The 12297-nt window shown below is 35.1% G+C and overlaps 1 protein-coding gene across 5 annotated transcripts in view; it reads left to right on the forward strand.

The window, feature by feature from the left end:
• Positions 1-10566, forward strand: part of EPHA7 (EPH receptor A7) — a 163646-nt gene extending 153080 nt beyond the window's left edge. For all 5 annotated transcript variants that reach the window (XM_065888517.1, XM_065888512.1, XM_065888513.1 and 2 more), the window contains 3 exons: positions 6499-6692; positions 8156-8311; positions 10452-10566. In XM_065888517.1, coding sequence (XP_065744589.1) covers positions 6499-6692; positions 8156-8311; positions 10452-10566 — 465 coding nt within the window. The remainder of the gene's footprint in view (positions 1-6498; positions 6693-8155; positions 8312-10451) is intronic.
• Positions 10567-12297: the final 1731 nt, after the last annotated feature.

Below are 12297 nucleotides of genomic sequence, written 5' to 3' on the forward strand. Positions count from 1 at the left end.
CCTACTGTTTTTCTTGAAAATTAAATATCATAAATGTATATTTAGTCTATCAAGTATTAATAAATATTTTTACTGATCAAATGAAATTTTTATAGGCACAATGAAGTTTACTTCTGACCTAGAATATTTTAGCACCATCTTTCTTCTTTTTTTAATCACAAAGGTCGGAATTATTAAATTATTAAATTCAAACACAAGAAATTACCTATGCAGTTCAATTTTTATAGTGAAACTGATATTAATATTCTTCTTAAAGCATAATATTCATTATTTTATACTTATGTTAAACTGGTATTTGAGCAATTATATGTTTAATCTTCAATATACAAATGGTGGGAAAAACTGGATAATTTAAAATAATGAATTCCATTCTAGCAAAAAAATTCTCTAGAGAAAAGCTTTTTTCTTGGAGTCTCTGGGTAGGAGACCATGGAGAGACTTAAGTGACCTGCCAACTCCCTGATGCATATGGAAATCCTCTGTATATGTGAATATATGTTATTTTTCTGGGACTGTTGCTTTCATCAGATATTCAGAGACATTAATGTTTTAAAAATCAGTCTAGATTGATCGAGAGAATCACCCTTGATTGAATCAACTCACTTTATATTGTTTAAATTTAGTTGCTAGAAATTTGTTAGGGATTTTAGAAAGCCCTCAAATTTCAATACCTCGGATTACAGGCGACTTTTCTTAAGTCACCATGAGAACAAGATCTAAGTTGATAGTTAATATTTGTCAGGAACTCCACAGAATTCTAGGCTGAAAGCTAAATAAAGTGAGGTTTCTGTGATCGCTCTGAAGAAATAAAAAAGAGGTACACTAGTCCCTTAGTATCCATGGGACATTGGTTCCAGGACTTTGGCAGATACCAAAATCTGAGGATGCTCAAGTCCCTTATACAAAATGACATTGTATTTGCACTAAACTTGTGCCCATCCTCCTGTATACTTTAAATTATCTCTAGACTACTTATGATACCTAATACAATATAAATGCTATGTAAATAGAGATGAATACAATGTAAATGCAGTGCAAATAATTACTGGTGTGTGGCAAATTCAAGTTTTGCTTTTTGGAATTTTCTGGTTTTCCTTTTTCTTTTGAAATGTTTTCATCCATGGCTGCTGAATCTGAAAATGTAGAATCCTCCCAGGATATGGAGGGCTGACTGTATTGTAAAATCAATGAGGTAGATAGTGCCAGGAGGCTTTAGTTGCACTCTAAAGCAGGGAATAAGCAAGAAAATCTTGGGAAAAGATAATATGCATATGTATGAAGTTCCCCACACCCAAATAGGTTTATCACAGGATTACTCCTCACTGTTTTTCATGTGCCCATAAATTTCCTGAGTTTTAACTGCAATGGAATCAGTTAGAATCTAGGTATTTGCAGTTAAAACCAAAAGGGTAGGCTTTCCCAATAAATTTCCAACTTTCATTCTTCTGTAAAATCTGTAGGTGTTTAGCCCTTTCCATTAATGACCTTTCAAAGACAGAACTTATATGTATAAATGCAGTCAAATATAATACATAATACACAAATTGGAAATACTTATATTTGGCATTCACAGCGGCTGTCTTTTAATTGAATTTATGTCTTAATTAGTCCAAATATAATTTTCATAGTCAAATTATGAAATTTTAAAATTCTTCATTATATGGATTACTTTTTTTCCTGTTTATAGTACTCAACAAAATCATTTCTTCTTACCTTAAGGTAGGCCAATAAATCATCCGATTTACTGGTAGGTAGTCACAAGGATAGTAAAAAATTAAGCACCCATAAAGATAGGAGACATAAAGATAATTCTTTAAAGTGGTCCATGAAAAGACATTTAAGAGCTTTGAAAATATAATATGCTTGTAACTAAGTTTATCCTCAGCTAAACTGTGAGCCCTCAACTTTTCCTTTTAAAAGTCACCACTGATTTATTACTTTTTTTATATTAAGATATAAAAAATTGTGGATTTTTTGGTAAAACTTTGCTGTAATCCTGTAGGTGGGGTCCAAAATATTTAATTGCCTAAAATGTGGGTCATGTTATTGTGAGGTTAATGAGATGAAAATGGGCATAAGTGGAGAACAGAAGCCAATCATGTTATCTCCCATTTTGAGGTATTATAGGCCCATTATCATGGGGTCTGTCTGTGCTCCTTTTTCTCTTAACTAGTGTCATACTGTAGTAATACTGAAATACATCTCGGCAAGCAAATGTGTGTTTTCCAAGTATTTCTCTGCAGTCTAAGAAGTGTCCCCTGTTGGATCCCAGTGTTCTTTTAAAATGTCATTTACCCTAGTCACTTCCTATCCCTCTGGGAATGATCTAGAATTAGAAATTGCTATGAATATTTTCCTTTTTTTCTTTGACTTTTATTATAATGCTAAGGCCATACCTCGACAGGCAAATCCAAGGGGTTTCTAGTAATTTCACAAAAAGATGTTTTAAATGAATTCCATGGATAATCACATAATGCTTTTGGAAGTGTAGGATCAGTCATCTTACTGTGTGTTTTGTTGTTTCTGAGAACGTGTAACTATTTGCACAGCACACTTTTTGTTTTCCCAGTTGGAAATATAATGCAGCTCTCAACAGCATGGGCTCTGGTCAGACAGCCTCCATCAAATTCTGTCTCTTCTACTGACAGCTATGTGATGTTTTCCCGGTGCTTAACTTCTCAGCACCTCCGATTCTTTGTCTCTAGAATCAATATAAAAATACCTGCCTAATAAGGTTTTTGTAAAGATTAAATAGATAATTAAAACAATGCTAATCGTATAGTAAGTATTCAATAAATATTTACTATGATTATTGTATCCTTAAAAGATAACTTGTTTCTCTGGCAGGCTAACCAGATAAAACCTGCGGAACCTCAAGTCTCAGTTCCTGGCTGAATCATCCCTTGAGGGCGGGTTTATCCTCAACAGGCTTGCCTTGAATTATGCCAAACTATGTCCTATAGAGACCAAGGTTCGCAGCACGTATCTCTGGTGCCCCTGTAGGTAGGAGCGTGATTGTTAATGGCAGCTTTGGAGTCCCAAAGTCCATTCCCAGTCCAGAGCGTCTCTTATTTTAATTATACTTTGCTGCTGCTCCTTTAAAAATTTGTAAACCACTGTGTTTTTTGTTTTTGTTCTTTTTTGCGGTACGCGGGCCTCTCACTGTTGGGGCCTCTCCCTTTGCGGAGCACAGGCTCCGGACACGCAGGCTCAGCGGCCATGGCTCACGGGCCCAGCCGCTCCGCAGCACGTGGGATCTTCCCGGACCGGGGCACGAACCCGTGTCCCCTGCATCAGCAGGCGGACTCTCAACCACTGCGCCACCAGGGAAGCCCAACCCCTGTGTTTTTGAGAGCTAGAAGTTTCATTTTGTGTTGATAAATGTTCTCTGTTCTAATACTAGGAATCGTCAAATTTCTGTAGTGCAATAGGATAACTACAGAAGTTTACTAACTCTTTCATTCCTGTAAGAGTTATTTCATGTTACTTTATTCATTGGCACAAAGATTTAAGAATATATTGTGCTCAAAGCCAAAGAATTCTAATTGGAGAGCTGTTGAAGGCTATTTTGTCAAGAGGATCATGATAAGGTTTAGATGTACGTTTCAAAGATTATTTAGAAGGAAATAAAAAAGGAAAGATTTCTCTACCTGCATTGTTCCTTTCAGAGCTTCTGAGAAAAAGGTACAAGTGGGGAAATAGGAGGTGATAGAAAATAGTAAGCATTGCCCCAATCTTATGAGCATGGGGGTGGAGTCCCATCAATTCAGAAAAATACTGCATATGTTCAGATACAGGCAACCTCAAGATAGAGGAAAGCCACTCTTTTCCCCATAAAAATAAATGTTTACTATTTGGTCATTTTGAATATATAAAGTTTTACCAGTTATTAATTTACTTATTCACAACTTGAGCCACTGTTTAAATAACTTAATCCAGCTTTCCAAAGCATATTATTTTTAGTTTTATCTAACTTAACATAGAGCAATTTTGAATCCTAAAATAGCACTTTCCCTGGAGTGTTATACAAAGCCACATGAAATTCTTTGCATTTAAAAGTTTTTTTTTAATTTAATTCCTCCTGTAGTTATATGTTGATGATCTTTACAGAGGTCCCATTTGTGTATGTTTTCTTGTGTGCTTTTTAAAGGGATATTATAGAGGAATGTTTACAATGATATCCAACATTTGTAGTTACAGAGTCATAAACAGGAAAATTTTAAAACTCTCATACGACTTTCACTAGCATTCAATACCAACACTGATTAAAGTCACTTAACGCTAAAGCGTTTTCTCCCTAGCTGTTATTCAAAATAAAGTACTGAAGGAAAGATCCCATAGTGTGAGACTTGGTAAAGACATAACTACAAAACTATGGGATAATGGCTCCATTACTGCAAAAATAAATATATATTTATGTGCTGTATTTTAATCGATTATGTTCATGGTATTTTCTACCACACTTCCCCCCACCCCATACCAATTTAATAAAACAAATATAAAGGTAACATTTTAAAAATTGTTGTATTCAAAATTAATAATAAACTTTAGGGTAAATAAGCTTTAAAACAAAAGTACATAAGCAAAAGTAAATAATTTTCACCAATCCATTAACCTAATTTTCAGAGTAAAGCCATTTCCAATTACAGCACTGTGTATGTATATATATATATATATATATATATATATATATATATATACACACACACACACACACACACACACACACACAGAGATAGAGAGATATCCATATACATATACGAAAAAATATTTCTACCATCTGAGTATATTGTATTTAGGAAGTAGTATCATCAGAAAGTGGTGACTAATTGTCTGTGCATGTAAGAGAGTCTAGATTGTTCTCATTTCAGCTCTCTGGATGGGATGACTGGAAGTGTCATTAAATGAAAGAGTAAGAGCTTTGGGGAAAGGTAAAAGAATTCAATTTTAAATAAAGTATGAAGTTCCTATGGAAAATCCAGGGGAAGATATCTAGTAAACTAATGGACTTACAGCCTAGTGATCAGGGGAGATTTGGGGCTGAAGATTTTATACTTATGAAATTTTTCAAAAATTATTCTATTTAAGTTTATCTCTTTACCTTTTAAACTTTATCAATTTACATATATAAATTTTCCTTAAAGAAAAGTGGACACAGTTTTTCTTATACAGAGGATTTTGTCTAAAAATTGTTGATGCTAGCTACTTCATTTATTCCATCCTACAACCTTTCACATTTTAATGTGCTATTCTTGAATGTCAGCAAGCATCTTAAGGATATGTTTCCCTACAAATATTAAGTTCATTGACGTTTCTTAAAGCCAGCTTTTGTCTGCCTACTTTAGTCCTGTTTTCTTCAAAAACTCAAGGTTACCTCTTTTTTTTTTCCAGAGAGCCATTTTTTCCTACATTTCTATTACTATTATGTTAGTATCAAAGGATTTGTTAATCCCTCTTGAATAATATTTTGATGTTTTACAAGTCCTTCTTATTTGTGTTTTTTTGCTTTCCTATTATTTTCCCTGTGCTGCTCAGATTTGTAACAATGTCTGATTTTAAAATCTTTTTTTGCTTTCCATATAAATAAAAAACCCAAGGCGAAATAAGTAATTTTTGGACTTTCTGATTGCCGTGTACAAATGTTTATGGAGGCTTAGTGTGCATTAACATTCAAAGATTGATACAAATAGCCTCTTAGGCTGTTAATAGATATAAATGGGTAGTGATGTGCTGATAAAAGTTTAACAGCCAGCACTCTGAGTGGGAAACTGATTTGTAACCTTTCCCAATTTCCTGGTATAACACCTTCCTCCCTCCAGCCCCTAAGGCTGGTTTCAGTCTGCCTGTGTGAGGTCACGGGACTTGGAGTTGGGAAGTGATCCAATCACCTTTATGAACAGTACAAATAGGTTCTAACACAATACTGTATCTTGTAACACTATACAGTTCATCAGTATATAAGCTTCATATTGTTTAAAATAATAGTGTGCTTGGTAACATTTTCTGTCATAGTACATTCACATATTTGGATATCTTGTTGAAAAGTATCATTTGAACTCTTCAAAAAGTGAAACTTTGTGGTAGGGGCTAATTCTGGGTAACTCAAACCTTCTTTTTACAACTTGAGGAATCCATACATAAATGTATGGGAAGATATGTACATGCACAGCTATATACAATAAAATGGTTCCGTTAACATCTTCCCTTTTGAAAACCTCTGGGATGACATTAAAAACGTTTCCATCTGTTGCGCCCTGGGTGAGCTTGATTGCTGCTCCCTATTGCTGAATTAGCTAGGAAATGTCATCATACCCTGCGCTTCATGCACCCCTTAACAGCATGCTTAATATCTATGGATGTTTTGGAAAAAATAAGTAAGTCTTTTGCATAGCAGTGTACTTTACTCTTATCTGGATAAATCACTTTGCCTCCTGGGCAATTCCTTTGATTATAATTGAATCTCAGTCAGTAATATTTTAATGTCCTTTTGGCTATTAGGTTATAAAAGCAATAGAAGAAGGTTATCGCTTACCAGCACCCATGGACTGCCCAGCTGGGCTGCACCAGCTGATGCTGGATTGTTGGCAGAAGGAACGTGCGGAAAGGCCAAAGTTTGAACAGATAGTTGGAATTCTAGACAAAATGATTCGAAACCCAAATAGTCTGAAGACACCCCTGGGAACGTGTAGTAGGTAAGAAATAGCTAAAGAAATGAAACCTGGGAGAAATTCAGACTTCATATGAACCATTTATCTCCTCAGCCCCACTCCAATGGCAAACCGACATTTGTGTTAAATTATTAAAGTCCATATTAAATTTCTTATCTTTATAGAAGTTTTTTTTTCTTTTCAGATGGCTTGCCTTAGTTAAATCAGTGTTTAAAGAGATCTATTCATTGTTATTGCCTTAAATAAAATTTATGATCAATATCACTCTGTCATTTTAGAAAACTTTCTCAGTGGATTTGTGTGATTAGGTGGCATTTCACATTTTCAAATTATCAATATTACATGGATTTTTATTGCTGTTGCCCTAGTTTTTTATTATATCCATATTATCTATTGGCTTGTTTTGCTTTGAGTTTCATAGTAAAATGATTCCATGAAGTTAAAGATTATTAAGGTAATTCAATATATGATTTAAGAGGTATACCCATTAAAAAGAACCTAACCGCCCCATGCATGCTTCATGGTAATGGTAATGTAGATTAGTAGTTATTCAGCTTCAGCTGCCAGGTAGACCTATTGCTCTGTTGTCTGTACTGTAGTCAGGCCCTTGCGGAGGTGTATGAACTCACAAGGCGCACAAGGGGTGCCATTAGTACAGTGGGTGCATTATGTTCTCAAAAGCACCCTCTGAACAAGTTAGTCCACAGACAGATGTGCTTTCTGTACTCCCAGTTACTTTCAGAGAAGCAAATGAACAAATATCTACTGATTACAAATATTGTTGGCCATACTCTGAAAAGTATATGGAAGATGCAATCTGCTGGTCATCATATCTAAATAAAATAGAAATTTTGTAGTTAGTAGGGTTTTGGGTTTTTTTGTTTTTGTTTTTTGTTTTTTGTTTGTTTGTTTGTTTTTGCGGTACTCAGGCCTCTCACTGTTGTGGCCTCTCCCGTTGCGGAGCACAGGCTCCGGACGCGCAGGCTCAGCGGCCATGGCTCACGGGCCCAGCCGCTCCGCGGCATGCGGGATCTTCCCGGACCGGGGCACGAACCAGCGTCCCCTGCATCGGCAGGCGGACTCTCAACCACTGCGCCACCAGGGAAGCCCTAGGTGTTTTTTTTAAACTTGTTTTATTGAGGTATGGGTGATTTACAATGTGTTAATTTCTGCTGTACAACAAAGTGATTCAGTTATCCGTATATATACATTCTTTTTCATATTCTTTTCCATTATGGTTTATCACAGGATATTGAATATAGTTCTCTGTGCTCTACAGTAGGACCTTGTTGTTTATGCATTTGGAATTTGGAATTATTGGGCAAACTTTACACATTAGATTTTTATTAGCATATCTGTTTATTTGTTATTACAATATCAATTAAATACGTAATTTTATTTTTTATATCCTTATTTTTGTGGGGCTAAGGCATGCTTTCTTTCATAATTCATGAAAAAATTTGCTTTTCTGTATTATTCTCACCCAGGCCAATAAGCCCTCTTTTGGATCAAAACACTCCTGACTTCACTGCCTTTTGTTCAGTTGGAGAATGGCTACAAGCTATTAAGATGGAAAGATATAAAGATAACTTCACAGCAGCCGGCTACAACTCCCTTGAATCAGTCGCCAGGATGACTATCGAGTAAGCTTAAACCTGCAAAATTATATTGAAGAATGTATCAGGTGCAATCCAAACGTTAGACTTTAGGTCATCTTCCATATATTAAAGAGGTATGAGCCCTAAAATCAGGGAGAAAATTGTCTCTTTAATAAGTGCCTACTATGTCCCAGGCATTTTGCTAAACAGACTTCTGAACATACAATATCTTTTTTAACCTTCATGGCAACAATTTTATTAAGTCAGTAGTTTTACATATGACAAGACTACGGCTCAGAGAATTTAAATATTTGCCCTAAACTGACTCAATCGTAAGTGGTAGCTAATTTGTCTCCATAGCCAGAGTTCAAAACACCACCCAGTGAGACTTCCTCTTTCATTAACCGCTGTATTATCTACCTTTTAAATTTTTTATTTTATACTGGAGTAGAATTGATTAACAATGTTGTGTTAGTTTCAGGTGTACAGCAAAGTAATTCAGTTATACATGTATAACTATTCTTTTTCAAATTCTTTTCACATTTAGGTTATTACAGAGTATTGAGCAGAGTTCCCTGTGCTATACAGTAGGTCCTTGTTGGTTATCTATTTTAAATATAGCAGTATATTCATATCAATCCCAAACTCCTGCTGTATTATTTAGATTCCTAGTCACTGGGGAAACTTTCTCCATTGCAAAAGAGGATTTCTTTCACCATGTTTGTATCAGACATTAAAAATCTCGGAATTTTAATACCAAAATGCATTATGAAATCCAGTACGAGCACTTTCTGAAGAGGTCAAAGGACGCCTAATTCAATTAACCGTCATAAGAATTTAACTTAAGTTTTGGAAGGTTTGTGATTGATTGATTTTTTTTTTTAATTGAAGAATGGCCTGATAAAACAGTATTTGAAATTGCTCTGAACTGGAGGTAAAAAGAAGTAAATATTTCTTTCCGGCTCTATAACTGATTATGTGGTCTTAGGAAATACATTTAATATCTCTGGACCTCAGCTTCCTTGGCTGCAGTATAACTCTTACAGGCAATGCAGTTCCTCTCAGTCAGTGTGTTTGAAAATGGGAAACAATTATCAAGGTTCTATTAGTGGGATGCTATTTATGTACTGTTGGGAGAAGTGTTTCACGTTTTTCAGATGAGAAGAAAGCCAGCAATCACGTACTCTTTCCTGGCATGTCAGGAAATGGCACATATATGAATTTCGGCATGTGCATGCTCTCTCGTTTGGTTTTCTGCTAGACACTACGTGGGTAGAGCTGATGTAATTACACCTGTCTCTGCAAAGTAATCTACTCCCCTGAAAAACCGTGCTTCTCAAGGTCTCATTAGACCACGGCTATGAAATATCTCAGTACTCTACTGTGGCTATATTTTAGCTACTTGTAAATACCTAAGCTCAGTCTTTTTGGCTAATAGATACAGCTGGCGTATGGCAAATTTAGGCTATTAAACATAGGTATTGCACACTTTAAGGAATTTTTTTTTTCCAAAATGTGGTCAAATGATTGTACTAAACTGAAATATACAACCAGTAACATGCTCAGGGTTACCACACGTTGATTAAACTCAGTATAACACTTTGTATGATCCTTGATGATTCTTGATCTACTAGAGCCACGCCATGTTTCCATTCATACTATATCCTATTTAAACAATGAAATATTTTTAACTTTCCTTAGATTCAAGAATACTACATTTCAAGTAACGTTTCCTAGCTGTACCTTAAGTTAATCATAATCTTAAGGCTTTGATAATTTCTTAAATAAAATGTCAAATCAAAGAATTCCCTGGTGGTCCAGTGGTTAGGACTCGGTGCCTTCACTGCCTAGGGCCCGGGCCTGATCCCTGGTCTCGGGGAGCAACCCCACAAGTCGCGCATAGCGGCCAAAAAATAAAGTCACCTCACCCTGTTAAAAAAAAAGGTCAAATAGTTTAAAAATAACTGATCATGACAAACTGAGATCCTGAGTAGCAGGGTAAAGGATAATGTTGATGCAGGTTGCCAATCCGACCCACTGTGGGAACAGGATCTTAATATCCAAGAACACCAAGATAAGATCTGTGTGCCTGAGATAAACAGATTAATTAAAGAGCTGATGACAGTTTAGTACCAAATAAAATTTTTGTAAGGTAACTAATAAAAACCGCATTTGTCTTTTTCAGGGATGTGATGAGTTTAGGGATCACACTGGTGGGCCATCAAAAGAAAATCATGAGCAGCATTCAGACTATGAGAGCACAAATGCTCCATTTACATGGAACCGGAATTCAAGTGTGATAAGCGTTTCTCCCTTATGAGGGAGACTATGGACCACGAGAGAACAGTACTGGCCTTCAGTATATGCGTAGAATGCTGCTAGCAGACAGTTGATATCCTGGGTCCTTCCTACAGTGAAGAGAAGATTTAAGAAGCACCTATAGACTTGAACTCCTAAGTGCCACCAGAATATATAAAAAGGGAATTTAGGATCCACCACTGGTGGCCGGGAAAACAGCAGTGACAATAAACAAAGTACTACCTGAAAAAAACATCCAAACACCTTGAGCTCTCTAACCTCCTTTTTATCTGATAGACTTTTTAAAATGTACATAAAGAATTTAAGAAAGAATATATTTGTCAAATAAAATCATGATCTTATTGTTAAAATCAATGAAATATTTTCCTTAAATACGTGATTTCAGACTATTCCTTTTTAAAATCATTTGTGTTTATTCTTCATAAGGACTTTGTTTTAGAAAAGTTGTTTATAGCTTTGGACCTTTGTAGTGTTAATCTATGACACATTACTACACTGGGTACCTTTGAAAGAATCTCCAATTAAAAAAAAAAGCATAGCATGATTGAAGATATATCTCTGTCAGAACATTGGTATCCCTTTTGTGCCATTTAATTTTGTTTAATCAGTGCTGTTTTGATATTGTTTGCTAATTGGCAGGTAGTCAAGAAAATGCAAGTTGCCAAGCGCTCTGATATTTTTTAAAACGAAAGTTTTTTTGTAAAGATCTGACAACACACTATCTTTTCAATGAAAAAAGCAATAATGATCCATAAATACTATAAGGCACTTTTAACAGTTTGTTTATAGAGTGATTTTACTAGACAGAACTTAATAAAAACTCAAATTGTAGGTTTATGATTATAAAAAGAAAGATGAGGCACTTCATCTAAAGAATGTTGGTGGAGGCAAGTCTCTGAAAGCAAGACTATCCAGTGTTATCTAAAATTTAATCTGAGCACATCACGATTTTTTCAATATCGAGACATTAGGAAATTTAGGAGAAATAGTTGACATATATTTTATATCCTATTCTGTTTAATGCAGTCCAAACATGAAAGGAAAGAATTAAGTTTTATATTAGAACTCTGAAGCATGATAAAAGGGGCAGTTCACAATTTTCACCTTTCAAAAACAAATTTGCGGCACAGAATATCACCACTGCAGTTTTTAAAAAAAAAAGTCTTTTTATATGTGAACGCTGATGTGAGAAGCTTTTTAAATGAAAGAACGCTTTTTACCATGTAAGGAAGAGGTGAAGGGTCTGGCTTTTTCTTTAAGCTTTATTAAACAAGATTATTTGATTACTGTGTTAGAATTTCATAAGCAATAATTAAATGTGTCTTTATAGCTATTTCAGGAATGTATACATATTGTGAGTAATGCTTTCAAAAGTAACGAAAATCATGAACTACCCCAGAATTGAACTGTCGTATTTCCAAAGAGAATTGGGCTGTTTATAATGATTTTAATAGAGAAAGATCCCAGGGATCGGTCCTAATTGGTCTTGTATGATAATGTGGGCACCCACAAACAATCAAATAACAGAAACAAAACCTGTAAATGTTCCTTTGTAAAACTTGTAAATTTTATTTATACTGTCTTGTTTTGTACACACATTTCTCTGTAGTGGGCTCTGAATACATTGAAAATGCACTATATTTTTCTATTTTACTTGCAGGGCATCACAAAAGAACAGGTATTTTCAGTGCTACATAATGTGTTTTCCCACA

Source organism: Phocoena phocoena, chromosome 12 (assembly GCF_963924675.1).
Source record: "Phocoena phocoena chromosome 12, mPhoPho1.1, whole genome shotgun sequence".
NCBI lineage: Eukaryota > Metazoa > Chordata > Mammalia > Artiodactyla > Phocoenidae > Phocoena > Phocoena phocoena.